The sequence below is a fragment of the Haematobia irritans genome, chromosome 3 (assembly GCF_050003625.1).
Source record: "Haematobia irritans isolate KBUSLIRL chromosome 3, ASM5000362v1, whole genome shotgun sequence".
NCBI classification, from domain to species: domain Eukaryota; kingdom Metazoa; phylum Arthropoda; class Insecta; order Diptera; family Muscidae; genus Haematobia; species Haematobia irritans.
Window position 1 is genome coordinate 210,686,662 of NC_134399.1, and position 20,047 is coordinate 210,706,708.

The 20,047-nt window shown below is 27.0% G+C and overlaps 1 protein-coding gene across 5 annotated transcripts in view; it reads left to right on the plus strand.

Annotated features, from left to right (window-relative positions):
- NFAT (nuclear factor of activated T cells 3) overlaps positions 1 to 17,362 on the plus strand; it is a 218,097-nt gene extending 200,735 nt beyond the window's left edge. For all 5 annotated transcript variants that reach the window (XM_075302602.1, XM_075302603.1, XM_075302604.1 and 2 more), the window contains 3 exons: positions 1,762 to 3,448; positions 9,070 to 9,368; positions 9,436 to 17,362. In XM_075302602.1, coding sequence (XP_075158717.1) covers positions 1,762 to 3,448; positions 9,070 to 9,368; positions 9,436 to 9,440 — 1,991 coding nt within the window. In that variant the 3' untranslated portion in view covers positions 9,441 to 17,362. The remainder of the gene's footprint in view (positions 1 to 1,761; positions 3,449 to 9,069; positions 9,369 to 9,435) is intronic.
- Positions 17,363 to 20,047: the final 2,685 nt, after the last annotated feature.

Consider the following 20,047-nt stretch of genomic DNA (forward strand, 5'->3'; position numbering starts at 1 on the left):
AAAATTTCGTCAAAATTTTATTCCTATAGAAAATGTTATCAAAATTATATTTCTATAGAAAATTTTGTCAAAATTATATATAAAAAATTTTGTCTACATTTTATTTCTATAGGACAACAAATTTAGCATTCGGCATTTAAACAACGTGACAAGACACCGAACATGCTTATAGTTTTAACAGGATTTGGAACGAAAATTTATCAAAATTATTTCAGAATAAATCGAATGATTTAAAAAGTGGCATAACATAGTAAAAGGTGGCACATAAATGTAAACAGTGTGGCATTTAGTAGGACAAAAGTGGCCACTAAAGTCATACAACAACGGTAACCACTGTTAGGGAGGCACAATGACATTAGTTTTAAAATCAATGATAATTAAAGCATGGAATTTAATGGAAAAATAATGGATTTTTTTTTACTACACCTTATAATATGATCCCAATATATTTTTGTAATAATGATCAATCCATTTATTTATTGAAATTGCTTGTAAAATAGTTTTCTGATTTTGTTTCAATGTATATTCATTTAACATAGTTTTTTTTTTAACAAAACACTTGATAACATGCACATATTTTATCCATAACGATTTTCTTTAAGTTAAGCTTGGTTTAGAAATTGGTGCGGTTTTTAGATCTAAGATATAGAATATAATAAGACAATGCTTTTAGTTGTAGGATGTGATTCGGAGATAAAAAATAGAAGGAATTACTTTGAGAAAGTTAAAAATTTAATTGTTTTTTTTTTTTTTTTTATATAAATATATTTAAATATGAAATATGCGACACGAGTTTTTGTTGTGTTGCCTTGTTTATCACACATTATTTTTTTTTATTTTTGTAGAAAAATAGTATTATGATCCTATTGGATAACATTTGTTTCGCCTAGAAATATGGAAATGATTTATTTTGAAATCACTTTGAGAAAGTTAATTATTTAACTGTTTTTTTTTTCTAAAAAATTTTATATAAATTTACATTTAAAAATGAAATATGCGACAAATGTGTTTGTTTTGTTGCCTTATGTACTAGTTATTAATTTTTTGTTTGTAGAAAAGCAGATTCAAATGGATAAAATGTTAAGTATTTGTTACGCCTAAAAATATGCAAATGATTTATTTTGAAACATTTATTTAGGACCACCTAATTATTGGTTTATAATTTACCTTCTCCAAGTAGGTTTCAAAATTATTCATTATAATTATTGGATAAGTTCTCCAAAAAGATTCTAGTTTTAAATTCCATCAATCTAATTATTTGACTTTTTAATCGAATTATAAAAATTTCTTTTGTCCTCAAATCCAAATATTCAATCAATCATGCATACTAAACACAAAGTAATTTCACACTCTGAATCTAAACAAAAAACATAATAATAATTTAAGTTATAATTAATTGAAATCATTAGTTTAAGATCCATTGCAAAAAAAAAAACGCTCTATTTTTTTTCTTAAAATTTTTATACTATATAAAGAAAACCAGAGCAATATTATTTTAAATCACTAGCATTTTTATGAAGAGTTTCTCCTCCTTAGCCACAACACTAAAAACCTTATTTTTAGGCTTTCAACTTTATTAAAATCAACAACAAGAAAAAACAACAAATAAAAAATAACCAAGCAGCAGGACGATATCCTGTTTCAATTGAATATTTTTCCATAGCTATGTTGTAATTTTTTGTTTAGCCACCAATATCCCTCCTTAAACCATACATCCACCAATTCTTTGCTCTATTAATTCCCTATTATTTCTATTTTTAGATGCACCCACCTTTATGGATACCACACCGGCAGCAGGTTCTGTAGTGACAGCAGCGGCCAATAGTCTTTGGTCATCGGCATCTGGGGTGGTATCAGAGACTAAACATGAAATTGATGCTGATATGATGCCACCACCAATTACCACACAAATGCCCATGGTAGTACGCAGACCTTCGTTGAATAACAGTCAAACTCTGATTACCGATCAGCAATTGGCTCACTTGAATGCTGTGGCGGCGGGGGCATTGAAAACGGAGCTCTTAGATGATTCCTCACAGAACTCCATAGCCGAAGCTATTAGTTCTCCCAAAACTGTAGTAGCTTGTGCTGCTGCCGCGGCCGCTGCTGTGGCTGCTGCCGGAGCTGCTGGTGTAGTTAGTGATGCAGGAGGACCTCAAAGTCCTACCGCCTTACAATTTCATAGTCGATATGGCCGTAAGGCCAGTATGGATGCCATGATGTTCGATAATAATAGCATGACTGGATTCCCTGTAGCACCTACTCCAACCACAACTACACCCATGGAAGTAGCCGCTGTGGCAGCCGCAGTGGAAAGGGCAGTAAAAAATGAAATCGCCAAAGCCGTTTCAGTGGCAAAAGTGGATAAATTCATAACCGATTTGGCCCAGTCAACCAATGTCAATGATACCAGCGACACGGTAACCGGAGGTCCCACACTCTTCGATGTTCCCAATACCACGAGCGCCATAGACAATGCTCTTACCGATATATTGCAGCAAGCGGCGGTAACCACCACTCAACCAGCTGCTACTACAGCTGCTGCAGCGGCCGCAGCAGCAGCTGCTGCTGTAGTACTTGAACGAAGTCTTTCCAGTTCATCGGGCACATCATCTTCCAATTCTGGTTCACCTTTGGCCGGTGCTTCGCCAGTTAACTCTCTAGCCAGTCACAATTCTCCCATTACCCAAGATATCATTTTGAATTCTGAACCATCAGTTGCATTGACGGCCGCTTTGCCTCAACTCATAGCTTCACCGGTAAACACGCCAAATGTTAGTGTTGTCAGTCCTGATGTTGCAGTAGCTAATGTGGCTGCTGCTGCCGCTTCCGGTCTACCCACCGATATAATTATGAATCCTTCGGTATCGCCCTCAACTATTCTATGTTCAGATAATGGTGCTGCCACCGCAGTAGTACCCAATATTATGGCCCCACATCAGGTAACCATGGCCAATTCCATACTCAATGACATTGCTATGCAAGCTCAGCCCACACAGCAAGATGCCGCTGTGGCTGCCTTAGCCCTGAGTAATATAATGATGACACCACCCAGTGATAGTGCTACAGTGTCTGTGACACCTACACCTACATCTCTACAGCCGGAGGTTACATCGGCCACATCGACAGCTGTCAGTAATATGATTATCAAGGCAGCTGCTGATTTCATTTCGAATCAAGAGCAACAAACACAACAGCAGCAGCAACATCAACATCAACAAAATCAATTACAACATCAACGTTCACATCATCGCCGTTCGAATTCGCATTCATCCCAAGGTTCACCACAACAATTATTGGCTAGCCAAACTGTGGCCACTGATCCATTGAATCCTTTGAATTTATTATTGAATCATGCAGCCGATGTTGTTGCACCTACAACTCAAGCTAGTGTTAATGCTGCAAATACGGTGGCTGAAACGGTACCACCACAATTTCCATTGGCCATGTAAGTAGAGAGGGTTTCTTGGGATTTTACTATTTGGTTTGATCCCGTTTTCCTCCTGGGGATTTTTTTTAATTGCAGAGGAGAGGAATATTTAAAGAATGACTGTAAGGTCTTAGTCTTTTTTTACTTCATGTGTTTAAACAAAAAGCAAATAAATGAGATTTTTTTCTTGGAAATTTGGAAAAAAATTCCCGTGGTCTCGGGGAAATTTATTAAATTTTAATATTAATATAAATTCATTTAATTTATTTATTATACCCTGAGACATACTGTGGACCAGTGTATTATAAGTGTCCAGAAGGACACGATATAGAGATATATGGGATCTTTGGCAATGTCGATCAGGGCCGGCCCCTGAGCATGGTTGCCATTCGAGCCAAAAATATCCTACAAAAATTTGAAGAAAATTTTACTAAAAAAACTACCAAAAAAACAAATCTTATTTTGCAGTTTTTGATTAAATTATTGTGATTATTTTAAAAGTTTATTTGCTATTTTTCGATCACTCCTATCCCTTGAATTATAAATGTGTCGAAATATTTTTAGTTTACACCATCAAGGAAAAATTGTTTTTTCTACAAAGAGGGAGAACTTACTCACAATGGTCTTTGAAAGCATATCCCCATGGAAAAATTTGTCATATTATATTCAATAGAAAATTTATTTTTTTGGAAAATTTTCTCAAAATTTTATTTCTATAGAAAATTTTCTCAAAATTTTATTTCTATTGAAAATTTCTCGTAACATACACTCATAGAAAAAAGTCTGCAAATAACAGCAGTCGATGTCTGCTGTTATATATTTGTACTTCAGAGCCTAATGAACAACAAATTATAAAATTTTTAGGTTATACATTTTTCCCCAAAGCATATTTAAGAACCAAAAGTAATTTTTGGTATATTTTAGTACTGTAAAATACTTAGAAGCTCATAAATACGATCAACAAACATTTTGTTTGCTGTTATGCCTCAATTCGATAAATATTCAGATTTTTAATCAATTACTATAGATTTTCATAAAATATTGTCTTAATTATGTTAGGATAGCTCCTAAGTTGATATTTTTATTTGTTTCAGCCAAAATAAAACATGATTTAGTGTAGTCGAGCTTAAAAAATAGCAGGAAATGCTTGCTATTTCAGCAAACTGTGACTGCTGTCCCTTTTTCAGCAGACTTTCTGCTGTTTTAGCAGACTTTTCTGTTGTCCCTACTAACAAATTTCTTTGGGTGTAGTCGATCAGACCTAAGATAGTTACAACTTCAATAAACTAGAAAATTTTCTCAAAATTTTATTTCTATAAAAACTTTTGTCAACATTTTATTTCTATAGAATATTTTTTCAAAATTTTATTTCTATAGAATATTTTTTCAACGTTTTGTCAAATATTTATTTATATAGAAAATTTTGTTAAAATTTTATTTCTATAGAAAATTGTATTTCTAAAGAAAATTTTGACAATTTTTGAAATTTCTATAGAAAATGTTGTCAACATTTTATTTCTATAGAAAATTTTGTTAAAATTTTATTTCTCCAAATTTTATTTCTATAGAAATTCTATGGAATATTTTGTCAAAATTTTATTTTATAAAAATTTATAAAATTTATTTCTATAGAAATTTTATTTTCTCAAAATTTTATTTATATGGAACATTTTTTTAAAATTTTATTTCTATAGAAAATTTCTCAAAATTTTATTTGTATAGAAAATTTTGTCAAATTTTTATTTCTATAGAAAATTTTGTCAAATTTTTATTTCTATAAAATATTTGGTAAAAATTTTATTTCTATACACACAAAAAAAAAAATTCTGATTCAATCACGAAATTAATCGATCCAATTAATTTTTTAATTGAAATGTCTTCAATCACGTAAGTAATAGTATCAATCACATTTTTAATTGGGCATAGAAAAAATTCTTGATTAAAAAAATAATTGATTTCATTAGCAAATTTCAAATAATTTTTTAATTGATTCAATTAAAAATTTAATTGATGTTGATTGCAAAACTCAATTAATTTTTTAATTAAAAAGGTCAATATTTTCAATTACTTTCTGAACTGGCTTAGAGTTTTTATTTGGAATAACAAATGATTGTTTGAAATACATTTTTTAATTATAAAATAAAAAAAAATGTTCATCACTTTTTTTAACTGACTTAGTCTTTCGAATTTGATTAAAAAGTTAATTGTATTAATTAATTTTTTAATTAATAATTTTAAAATGTTCAATCATTTACTTAATTAACTTAATGTTTCTACCTTGATTAAAAAGTTTATTATATCAATTAATTTTTTAATTAAACATTTTAAAATTTTCAATCATTTACTTAATTAACATAATGTTTCTACCTTGATCAAAAAGTTCATTGTATCAATTAATTTATTAATTGAAAACATTTTCAACTTCAATTAAATTTTTAATTGGAAATATTTTGGTGATATTTTTGTCTGTGTAGAAAATTTTGTAAAATTTTTATTTTTTATTTCTATTTAATTTTAATTTATTTTCTGCATGAACGTAATGTAGTCGATCAGACCCTAAGACTGTTACATTTACAATAAAATAGAAAATTTTTCTCAAAATTTTATTTTTATAGAAATTTTATTTTCTCAAAATTTTATTTCTATAGAAAATTTTGTAAAATTTTTACTGCTATAGAATATTTTGTAAAATTTTTATTTCCATAGAATATTTTGTCAAAATTTTATTTATAGAGAAAATTTTGTGCATGAACGTAACATAGTCGATCAGACCTTAATGCTATGTTTCCACTGAGTCGTTTACCTCATTCGTTTTTCCAAAACATTTCACCGTTCACACCGAGTTGAGATGTTTTAGTTTGACGGTTGCGATGGAAAGTCGAAATTCCCATTTACACTAAATTCAAATATACGCACCGTTTGTTCAAATAAATACCGCGATAGCAAAGATAAAACATTTTTGAAGTTATTTTCACGTCCCTATGTTCTCCAAAGTCTTTGTCTATTCGTTTTTTCTATGAAATTTATTTTAATAATTTGACATATATTTTGAAAAAATTATGTTCAGTCAGAACATTACGTGTTTTGGAGGAAAATTTGTGTTTTGAACCTAATTTTTAATATGGGGAAAACGACTCGTTTTGAAATGCTTATCAAGAGAAAACATTTCAAACACCAAAACATGCTTGGTGAGAATGCCATATAAGACAGTTACAATTACAATAGAAAATTTTCTCAAAATTTTATTTCTATAAAAAATTTTGTCAAAATTTTATTTTTATAGAAAATGTTCTCAACGCTTTGTCAAATTTTTATTTATATAGATTTTTTTTTTAATTTTATTTATATAGAAAATTTTTTCAAAATGTTATTTCCATAGAAAATTTTGTCAAAAATTTATTTCTAAAGAAAATGTTGACAATTTTTCTAATTTCTATAGAACATTTTGTCAACATTTTATTTCTATAGAAAATTTTGTTAAAATTTCTATAGAACATTTTGTTAAAATTTCTATAGATTTTTTTTTAATTTCTATAGAAAATTTTGTTAAAATTTCTACAGAAAATTTTGTTAAAATTTCTATAGAAATTTTTGTTTTAAATTTCTATAGAAATTTTTGTTTTAAATTTCTATAGAAAATTTTGTTAAAATTTCTATAGAAAATTTTGTTAAAATTTCTATAGAAAATTTTGTCCAAATTTTATTTTTATAGAAAACTTGTGAATGAATAGTTTGCAAAATCTACCAACACATCAAGAATTCTACCAATCTACCTAATAGTAAAACACCTACCATTTTTGGTAGAATTCTACCAACAGTGGTAATCGTGCCCCTGAGTCGATCTAGCCATGCCCGTCCGTCCGTCTGTATGACCCCCAGAAGCCAGGGAATAGAGTTAACGCTCTGGATATGCATGCCAATTTTGGTTGAAATCGGTTCAGATATAGATATAGCTCCCATACAGAAAAAAATATCACCAAAATATTTCCAATTAAAAAGTTAATTGAAGTTGAAAATTTTTTCAATTAATAAATTAATTGATACAATTAACTTTTTAATCGTGATAGAAACATTAAGTTGATTAAGTCAATGATTGAAATTTTTAAAATGTTTAATTAAAAAATTAATTGATACAATTAACTTTTTAATCAAATTTGGAAGACTAATTCAGTTAAAAAAGTGCTGATTTTTTTTTACTTTCTTAATTAAAAATGTATTTCAAACAATCATTTGTTAATCCAAATAAAAACTCTAAGCCAATCTAACTAAGTAATTAAAAATAGTTACCTTTTTTAATTAATAAATTAATTGCGTTTCAACAATCAACATCAATTAAATTTTTAATTGAATCAATTAAAAAATTAATTGCATTTTGCTGAAAAAATCAATTAATTTTTTAATCAAGAATTTTTTCTATGCCCAATTAAAACTGTGATTGATACTATCATTTTCGTGATTGAAGACATTTCAATTAAAAAATTAATTTGATCAATTAATTTGGTGATTGAATCAGAGAAAAAATTTTTTGTGTGCATATATATCTTTTCCCCGATTTTCACTCATATGACCACAGAGGCCAAAGTTTTACTCGTGATTTACGTGAAATTTTACATAGGGAGTAGACTTAACGTTCTCCATAATACGTGCCAATTTTGGATTTCGAAATCGGTTCAGATGTAGATATAGCTCCCATATATATCTTTCCCCCGATTTTCAATCATATGACCACAGAGGTCAAAGTTGTAATCCGATTTACGTGAAATTTTACACAGGGAGTAGAATTAATATTGTAACTATACACGCTAAATTTGGTCGAAATCGGTTCAGATTTCGATATAGCTTCCATATATATGCATTTCTGATTTCGCCAAAAATGACCAAAGTACTAACAATTTTCTTGTAAAATCACCACTGCTAAGTCGAAAACTTGTAAGAATGACTTAAATTTTCCTACACTTCTAAAACATATCTATCTTTCAGATTTTACTTCTTGTAGTCATTTAAATAACTGGGATGAAAATTCACTGATTTTAGATTTCAAATCAAGGCGTTATTGCATGATTTTCTTACACTTACAAGAGATGTTTATGATTCCTCTAAAACTCAAACAAAAAATGGTTCTTATAAATCTAGAATCTGATCTAGTCTTCATAGGAAAAATCTTTACATTTATCTGTGGGATGCGTACTGGTTGAACTGATCTGCTTGGGAAAATATTTGTCATCAAACCCCCCTGAAATGTTCAAAGAAAACTATTATATTTGATTCATGGTGGTGGGTAATTAAGGTTCGGCCCGGCCGAACTTACTACTTTATATACTTGTTTTTTACTAACATTGTGTTCCACCCCAAGGCATTAGACGACAAAAATTTTAAGTCTATAGATTTTGTAAAAGTCTAACAAATTTTGTCCAGATCGAGCCAGATTTAAATATATGTATTTGGGACAAAAAACTTTATATAGTATAGCACCCAACACATTTGACGGATTTGATATGGTATCGAAAATGTGTATCTACAAAGTGGTGCAGGGTCTAATATAGTCGGCCCATCCGACTTTAGACTTTCCTTACTTGTTATTATTATTTTATTTATTTGTCAACTCATAACGAAATTTTGCCTTCATTTCACATTTTCAGTGCTACCCCACCCCAAGAATCTCTAATTGTTGCCTTGGCTACTGAAAATGCTATGCAAACATCTGTAACAGCGGCAGCTATAACTACAAATGGAGCAGTGGTGACACAAGAAACCGCAGCTCCAGCTTCATCGCCTAATCTACATCCAGCCACAGCGGCAGCAGTGGGTGCTGTTGCAGCAGTGGCTGCTGCTGCAGCTGCGGGGGCAGCTGTACCATTAGCACCAATACCCCAAGAACTGACGGCAATGTCCGATCAAGATTTACTCAGCTATATAAATCCCAGTACATTTGACCAAGGTAAGTTTTAATTAAAAATAAATAACAATAAAAAAATATTAATATTTGTTTCTTTTCATATTTTCAGTTTGAATTAAACCACAGAGGTATTTTATTGGAACCAAGACAACAAGAAAAAATCATCAACAAAATTATATCAACGAGGACCAATATTAATCTAATGAAATATATTTATGTTTAAATAAAAGTATTGCAAGGAAATGATTTTTTTTTATAAATAAATATTTTGTCCAATTGTTCCTTTGTTTTTGGAGAAAAAGTGTTTTATACAAAATTTAAAAACAAAAAGAAAATGTTTTGAAAATATATTTATTTGATGTTCAAAAGAAAAAAAAAATAGAACAAAAAAAACGGGATCATTATTACAAATCAATGTTTATAACAATTGATGTTTTAATTATATAAATTATGTTATTGATATATCTTATTACATATACATATAAATTATATTATTAAGTTAAATATTTTATATACAAACATCTACAATTATATACAATTATTACATATATACATATTGAAAAAAATACGTAATACGTTAAATTTAAACAAAAAATCATGTGCTGTAATATTGTGGAAATGTTTAAGTCAAATTATTATCTCATATATATTACAAACACTTTTAGAAATGACTGCCATACAAAACAAAAATACACGCAAAAACATATACTATTTTATAAAAAAACAGAAAAAAAAACAATTTAAGAAGAAGAAAAAGCTATGGAAACCTTCATACAAGAAAAACAAAAATAAATTATATCAAATAATAACAAAACAAAAAAAAACATTTATTTTTTTTTTTACAAAAAGAAAACATAACTGAAACAGAAAGCTTTAAAGCATATATGTCATATATAAATAGTTAATTTTATGGACTTTTTTTTTATAAAATAACCAAGTCAAAAAAAAAATATTGAAGCGACAAAGGAAACTGAATACTAATGCTTCAAAAGCACTCGAAATTAAAATTATTTTACTTTTAAAAGAAAACAAACTTAATATTTTGTTTATTTTTTAAATTTAATTTTTGCGTTTGCGAAATTTGCAAAATATGTATTTAAAATAAAAATTTTGTTTAAAATAAGGACAATTCATCTTTAGAATATTATCACCTATTTACATATGTACTATTCTATTATGTTATACTGTACTCTTTGTTTATAAACATGTACATTAATTTCCAGCCTAAAATTATGCTATAGAAATTTTCATAACAATCAATTGATTTAACCCTCAAACTGTTATTGTATGGAATTTACCAAAAGCTAATTGCATTAACATTACCAACAATTAGAATTCCATCGATTTTTTTATATGAAAATAGGCTGCATACCATTTTTTGACAATTTTACTGTTTATTCCCTTTATTTAAGGGTATATACAGTGATGTGAAAAATAATAGGGTCAGTGGCCACAAAAAATTTAGAAAACAAAAAATCGACAATTTTTTCCTCTTTAAATGATTTTTTTGTATTACATTTATCCCCATTTTCATGAAGCTACGTTATATGAAAATAGACCGTATACCATTTTTTGGCAATTTTACTGTTTATTCCCTTTATTTGAGGGTATATACAGTGATGTGAAAAATAATAGGGACAGTGGCCACAAAAATTTAGAAAACCAAAAATTGGAAATTCTTTCCTCTTTAAATGATTTATTTTTTTTTTTATTGGTAAATGTTTACCCCCATTTTTCATGAAGCTCCGTTAGTGTTACGTTAGCTAACGAACTTTTAAACCGCACTATGGACATATCTGTCATCTTGCCTATATATTCCATATGTCAGTTAGAAACTTAACTGCTGAACATTTTTCAGTTAAAGTTAAGGGGATAGAAGATATTAGAGCCTAACGAAGCTACATGAAAATGGCCGTTAGACATATTTCTGAAAACATTCTTTGTCATAAGGCCAGAGTTAGGAGTATTTGACTTCCCAGCAAAAAAAGCGTCGCCAAAAAAAAGTAGTGAAAATGTTCTTTTTGGATCCGGAAGTGGTGCAAAATTGGCGCAGAAGCGATGAATTTAACATGGGCTTGTCATAGGACGGATGTTCACCATTTCCACAGCAAAATTGGCGCAGAAGCGATGAATTTAACATGGGCTTGTCATAGGACGGATGTTCACCATTTCCACAGCAAAATTGGCGCAGAAGCGATGAATTTAACATGGGCTTGTCATAGGACGGATGTTCACCATTTCCACAGCCGTTGCACTCAATATACACCACTTCTTTAGATGTGATCCGAATTAAGTGTTTTGGATGTGAATTAAAAAATTTTGTGGTATTTTGACAAATAATTAATTTTTATAATTTTTAATGCAATCTAACGCTTGTCTGAAACCCTTGACCTCAAATATTTTCAAAATTTCACAATTTTTCTAGAATGAATTTAGAAATTTTTTAGACAACATTTAAATAATTTATACCATTTTATTAATCCTTACCTTGTTTTAAACATATTTGAAACAAAAAAATGTTAAAATTGCCCTTTAAAAGTATGAAAACAGCGAGTTATAATTAATTAAAATTAATTAAAATAATTAAAATTGAATTAAAAGAACTTCCTGAGTAGTTAAAATAAAGAACATCTCTGGAAGGACATTTTTGGAAGTGCTTTTAAATTTGTGCCTTTAGAAGTACTTCCAAATTTTTTGCTGGGTTCCTACCAGCAAATCATTTAATTTGAAAATGCTGTGACTAATTACCCAGCAAAAAAAGCGTCGCCAAAAAAGTAATGAAAATGTTCTTTTTGAATCCGGAAGTGGTGCCAAATTGACGCAGAAGCGATGAATTTAACATGGGCTTGTCATAGGACGGAAGTCCTTCATTTCAACCGCAGTTGCACTAAATTTGCATCAATTCTTTAGGTGTGATCCGAATTCAATTTTTTGGATGTAAATAAAAAAATTCGGTCATATTTTGTAAAATAAATAATTTTTATATTTTTTTTATAATTTTTAATAGATTCTAACACTGAAACGTTTAGCCTCAAATATTTTCAAATATGCACAACTTTTTCAGATTGGATTTTTCGACAAAATTTAAATAATTTATACCATTCTTACTCTGTTTTTAACCTATTTTAAATAAAAAAAAGTTAACATTACCTATTACAAATATGAAAAAAGTAAGTTATAAAAAATCGAATTAAAAGAACTTCCTGTGTAGTTAAAATAAAGAACATCATTGGGAGTACATCTTCTGGAAGTGCTTTTAAAGTTGTGCCTTTGGAAGAACTTCCAAATTTTTTTGCTGGGTATTCAAGGTCTGTTTTTTTTCTAGAAGCATAGCGAGATATATAGCCATAAATATTAACGATATAAATATCAGATTGTCTCTGCCGTAACCCATGGATCATGTTTTTGTGTAGATCAATATCTGTGAGAACGAAAATATCAAAAAATAATATTAGACCTATTGACTTGTTTGCCTAGATTATTAGAAAATATACATTTTCGTGGTCTTAAAAATTGACTTGTGATGTTGAAAAAACTTTGTTGATTTTAGCAAATTTTGACAAATCTGTATCCATTATAGCAAATATGTACCAAAGCGCACAAAAATGGATGAATTCACAACAAACTGTTATAAGAACAAGCCAGAAAACAAAAGAAAGTAGTTTGGATCCCCATTTTTATGATCCGGAAGTAGTGCAAACTTGGATCATCTCCAATGAATTTTACATGGGCTTGTCATAGAACGGAAATACTCAATTTTTGGATCCTTTGCATTGCTTTAGAAATTGTGTCTTGGAACTTCATTTTGATGAAGAATTAAAAAAATCTAAACATTTTTTTCTATTTAGTTTTCAATTTCAGTTTTTATTTTTATCAGTATTTTTTGTTACACTTTTATTTTCCAAATTTACAAATTGAAAAACTTCTTCGCTTCCACCGGAGGGTTAAACGTGGGTCTGTTCAACAGAACGCCTTAGCACACTCAGCCTTAAACGCCATTGAACACGATGCATCAAAACGTCCATTCAAACCCAGAAAAAAAAATTGGAAGTTCTTCTAAAGGCATGAGTTTTAAAAGCACTTCTAAAAGTGCCCTCCCAAAGATGTTCTTTATTTTAACTACAAAGGATGTTCTTTTGATTCAATTTCTTAAAACTCGCTTTTTTCATATTTTTAATTAGACATTTTAAATTATTTTGTTTCACATAGGTTAAGAATTAATGAAATAATACAAATTATTCAAATTTTGACGAAAAAAAATCCAAATGCATTCTAGAAAAAATTGCAAATTTTTGAAAATATTTGAGGTCAAACGTTTTAGACAAGCGTTAGAATGTATTAAAAATAATTACAAAAATATATAATTTTTTTTTGGCAAAATATCACAAAATTTCATAATTCACATCCAAAACATTGAATTCGGATTACACCTTAAGAAGTGATGGAAACTCAATGCAACGGCTGTTGAAATGGTGGACATCCGCCCATGTCAAATTCATCGCTTCGGCGTCAATTTTGCACCACTTACGCATCCAAAAAGGAACATTTTCACTACTTTTTTTTTTGCTGGGAATTGTGTGTGATATGAACCTAATATGACAACACGGCATGACATTCTTACTACTTCCTGAGATGTTCTTTATTTTTATGAATGAAAAAATAAAGAACGCTGGTTCAAATCTCACCAGCCCCAATTTTTTTTATCAAATATTTTTCTAAAAAACTATTTTTTTATATTATACATCGTTTTTATTTTTTGCATATATTTTTGTATAAATATATTTTTTCCATTACAAATCAACAAAAATGAAAATTTATTGTAATTTGTAAAACCTTCTCAAAAGAACTTCCATGGAAGTGAAAAAGTCATTTTTTACTTTATTATTTTTTACTTTTTTATATTGATTTACTATTTTATGCGAAATTTAATTGTCCAAAACTTAAATTTTCATTTAAAACGGCCTAATTCCGTATTTTCTAAGACGTGACCAAAATGACTGCATCGGAAGTGAAAAAAATCGATAGGAGATCCTGGGATGCGCTTTAAAAGAAATGTTTGTGGACTTGTCCAAAAGGACTGCATCGGACGTGGAAAAAAACTTGATTCCAGGATGCGCTTTAAAAGAAATGTTTATGGAACAACTTCCATTTTTTTTTTGCTGGGAAGAACAGCAATTAATTCCTTAGCTACAAAAACTAATAAAAATGTTTTATTTTTTGGATCCGAAAGTGATGTAAAATGTGCTCAAAAGCAATGAATTTTACATGGGCTTGTCACAGCACAAGCATCCGCTGTATTAATTTTGCATTAGTTCATTAGATGTAATGCTATTTTAGTATTTCGGATTTCATTTAATAAAAAATAAGAAAACACACAAAGAAAATTAAGTTTTCCTTGACTTTTTCGAATTCTATATCTACGTAATGATTTTTTAAATAAAACGAACAAATTTCAAGTCTTACAAGAAATAGTTCGGTATATTTTTCAAATATTTATTACAAATTTCAGCGTAGCCAATAAAATTAATAAACATATTTTTTTTGGTCAAAATTGGCTCAGTAGCAACTTTTTCAACATCCTCTGTATTAGTTCTTCATTAAAAGAAAAAATAAGAAAAACATAAAAAGAATAATTAATTATTACAATTTTTGGCCACTTTTTTATATATACTTTTTTTGGATGATGTTCCTTCCCAGCAAAAAAATTTGGAAGTTCTTCTCAAGGCACAACTTTAAAATAACTTCCAAAAATTTTCTCTCAACGATGTTCTTTATTTTAACTGCACAGGAAGTTCATTTGAGTCAATTTCATTATAAATCGCCTTTTTTCATATTTTTAATGAGTAATTATTTTTTTTTTTGTGTTTCAAATAGGTTAAAAACAGATTAAGAATTAATAAAATGATACAAATTATTTAAATTTTGCCGAAAAAAATGCTAAATCCTTTGTAGAAAAATTTCGAATTTTTGAAAATATTTGATCACAAAAGTTCCAAGCGTTATAATGCATTCAAAATCGAAAAAAAAAATTAAAAATTATTTATTTGTCAAAATATAACAAAATTTCTTAATTCACATCCAAAACACTAAATTCGCCTCATACCTTATTTAAATTTAGCCGAAAAAAATGCTAAATCCTTTGTAGAAAAATTTCGAATTTTTGAAAATATTTGATCACAAAAGTTCCAGACAAGCGTTATAATGCCTTCAAAATCACAAAAAATTTTAAAAATTATTTATTTGTCAAAATATCACAAAATTTCTTAATTCACATCCAAAACACTGAATTCGCCTCACACCTTAAGAAGTGATGCAAACTCAGTGCAACGGCTGTTGAAATGGTGGACATCCGTCCTATGACAAGCCCATGTTAAATTCATCGCTTCTTCGTCAATTTGGCACCACTTCCGGATACAAAAAGAACATTTTCACTACTTTTTTGGCGACGCTTTTTTTTTGCTGGGATATAGAGTGAAAATTTTACCAAAAATAAATTTTGTATGTGAGTTTGATGGGTACTAATCAACACTTAAGTATATTCTTTACTATAATATTTTTGGCATATTTTATCGTTGCAAACAAATAAGCTATCCAATATTGAATTTGTGAACCCAAGTACAAGAGATTTCAATTAAAAAATTTTGAATTCATGTAACTAGAACTCGAAAAAAATGTTTAGGCCAGAATAGATCCGATAATCCAAAAAAAAATTTTTGTTATTCATAACAGCAAAAAATTTTTTGCTAAAACAGCAGTATTGGTCTGCTGAAAAAGGGAAAGCAATTCATGTAGTTGTTTCAATCAACATCCATTAGTTTAAAAATCAAACATTTTTCTCTGCTGGAATAGCAAAAAAATGCTGCTGAATTAGCAAACGTGTTTGGTAAAAATTTTTGAAAAAACGTTACTGCAGTGCATTAGTTGAAATAGCTGATATTTTTGGCCTGGCAATGAACTTTGTATTTTTCTATGTAAATAATCAAAAATTGCCAATTGTTTTCTAATGTTTTCCGTGTTTCCATTCGACTGTATTAGTAACAGTTATTTCTATTTTCATGGAAGACCGATTTAAATTTACAATATTTTTCGAATCAATTTTTCAGAAAAATGGTGTCATTATGATTTTCCAAAATAGCAGAATGTTTGTTGTTTTGGTTGTGTTTGCCAAAATAGCAGCTTTTTGTCTGCTTAAAAACAGCAGACAGTGTTTATTATAATTGTTTGCATTGAAGGCAAAATTCTTTATATTGTAGCAAACAACAAATGTCGAGGCTTTCATTTTATGTACTTGAAGAGACATGTATAATGTAATGGATAACATAATTAACAAATATAAATGTAAAAATTTACAATAAATATAAAAATATTAATTTTTAATTTCTTTCGTATTAATCTATCTGAATAATTTGTTTTAAAATTTCCCATAGAACTGTTTACTATAGTTTTTGACATATTCGCTCTTTATTTCGAAATGCTTAAGTCTGAATTATTTGTTTTTTTTTCGTATTTTTAATTTTATATTCAATAAAATTTAATTATTTTAAAATATATGTACTATATGCACGTACTACTAAATATTGTCTTGTCTGTATAAGTCAATGTAATGTAGATTGGCAAATTACAGTAATAAAAAACAAAAAAAAAAAATTTTTTTGAAAAGACTTTATTTGTTAACTGTTTGCTTTTTTCGTATAAATAATTAATACTAAAATTTAAGTATTAATTTAGTCATGTTAATCTATGTCATATTAAATCATATCCTTAAATATATTTTTTTTTTAATTTCATTTTTTTTGTTTTGTTTTGCGTTGTATTTGTGAATAAGGCATTTTAGCTATAAGAGATTTGTTTTATATTTTTTTCAATCACTACAATACATTGTTTTTTTTTATTATTTGGCAATATATTTAAAGATTTTTATACACATTATTTTGAATGTTTGCAGTCATTTTATTCTAAAAAAAAGAACATATTTGTTTTACTCTATGTATATTTTATTCCTTTATCCTGAAAATAAATCAGATATGAAAAATGTTTTTTTCTTTTTTACTCTACACCACTAATAGGATGTCCAAATAATCGGGTTTATCCGATAATCTTAATTTTTAAAAACCGGTTTTCGGTTTTTTATTTTGCTCGAAACCGGTTAACCGGTTAAAACCGAAGTTATAAAAATTAGTGAAAATGAGTTTTAAATACTCATTTTATTAAACAAAAAATAAATAAAAATTCATTGTAATAAAATTAACAATTTATACAAGGGCTGTTCGGAAAAATATTTTTGAAAAACTAACTATTCTCTTTCATTGATAGGCTAAGAATATCAATATAATCTCCTGAAACTTCAATACACTTCTGTCAAAATTTTATTTCTATAGAAAATTTTGTCAAACTTTTTTTCTATAGAAAATTTTGTGAAAATTTCACTTTCTAAGAAAATTTTGTCAAAATTTCATTTTCTATAGAAAGTTTTGTCAAAATTTTATGTCTATAGAAAATTTTGTCAAAATTTTATTTCTATAGAAAATTTTGTCACACTTTTTTTCTATAGAAAATTTTGTCAAAATTTTATTTCTATAAAAAATGTTGTCAAAATTTTATTTCTATAGAAAATTTTGTCAAAATTTCATTTTCTATAGAAAAATTTGTCAACTTTTTATTTCTAAAGAAAATTTTGTCAAAATTTTATTTCTATAGAAAATTTTGTCAAAATTTTATTTCTATAGAAATTTTTGTCAAAATTTTATTTCTATAGAAAATTTTGTCAAACTTTTTCTATGGAAAATTTTGTCAAAATTTCATTTTCTATAGAAAAATTTGTCAACTTTTTATTTCTAAAGAAAATTTTGTCAAAATTTCATTTTCTATAGAAAAATTTGTCAACTTTTTATTTCTAAAGAAAATTTTGTCAAAATTTTATTTCTATAGAAAATTTTGTCAAAATTTTATTTCTATAGAAAATTGTGTCAATATTGTATGTCTATAGAAAATTTTGGAAAAATTTCATTTTCTATAGAAAAATTTTTCAAAATTTTATTTCTAAAGAAAATTTTGTCAAAATTTTATTTCTATAGAAAATTTTGTCAAAATTTTATTTCTATAGGAAATTTTGTCAAAATTTTATTTCTTAGAAAATTTTGTCAAAATTTTATTTCTTAGAAAATTTTGTCAAAATTTTATTTCTTAGAAAATTTTGTCAAAATTTTATTTCTTAGAAAATTTTGTCAAACTATTTCTCTATAGAAAATTTTGTCAAAATTTATGTCTATAGAAAAATTTGCCAAAATCTTATTTCTATAGAAAATTTTGTCAAACTGTTTTTCTATAGAAAATTGTGTCCAAATTTTTTATAGAAAATTTTGTCAAAATTTTATTTCTATAGAAAATTTTGTCAAAATTTTATTACTATAGAAAATTTTGTCAAAATTTTATTTCTATAGAAAATTTTGTCAAAATTTTATTTCTATACAAAATTTTATTTCTATACAAAATTTTGTCAAAATTTTATTTCTATAGAAAATTTTGTCAAATTTTTATTTCTATAGAAAATTTTTTTTTGTCAAAATTTTATTTCTATAGAAAATTTTGTCAAATTTTTATTTCTATAGAAAATTTTGTCAATATTTTATGTCGATATTATTTCTATAGAAAAACATTTTATTTCTATAGAAAATTTTGTCAAATTTTTATTTCTATAGAAAATTTTGTCACTATTTTATGTCCATAGAAAATTTTGTCAACATTTTATTTCTATAGAAAATTTTGTCAAAATTTTATTTCTATTGAAAATTTTGTCAAAATCTTATTTCTATAGAAAATTTTGTCAAAATTTTATTTCTACAGAAAATTTTGTTGAAATTTTATATCTATAGAAAAATTTTTCAAAATTTTATTTCTATAGAAAATTTTGTCAAAATTTTATTTCTTAGAAAATTTTGACAAAATTTTATGTCTATAGCCAAATTTGTCAAAACTTTGTTTCTATAGAAAAATTTTTCAAAATTTTATTTCTATACAAAATTGTGTCAAAATTTTATTTCTATAGAAAATTTTGTCAAAATTTTATTTCTATAAAAAATGTTGTCAAAATTTTATTTCTATAGAAAATTTTGTCAATATTTTATGTCGATATTATTTCTATAGAAAAACATTTTATTTCTATAGAACATTTTGTCAAAATTTTATTTCTATAGAAAATTTTGTCAAATTTTTATTTCTATAGAAAATTTGTCAATATTTTATGTCCATAGAAAATTTTGTCAAAATTTTATTTCTATAGAAAATTTTGTCAATATTTTATTTCTGTAGAACATTTTTTCAATATTTTATTTCTATAGAAAATTTTGTCAAAATTTTATTTCTACAGAAAATTTTGTTGAAATTTTATATCTATAGAAAAATTTTTCAAAATTTTATTTCTATAGAAAATTTTGTCAAAATTTTATTTCTTAGAAAATTTTGACAAAATTTTATGTCCATAGCCAAATTTGTCAAAATTTTGTTTCTATAGAAAAATTTTTCAGAATTTTATTTCTATACAAAATTGTGTCAAAATTTTATTTCTATAGAAAATTTTGTCAAAATTTTATTTCTATAAAAAATGTTGTCAAAATTTTATTTCTATAGAGAATTTTGTCAAAATTTCATTTTCTATAGAAAAATTTGTCAAAATTTTATTTCTAAAGAAAATTTTGTCAAAATTTTATTTCTATAGAAAATTT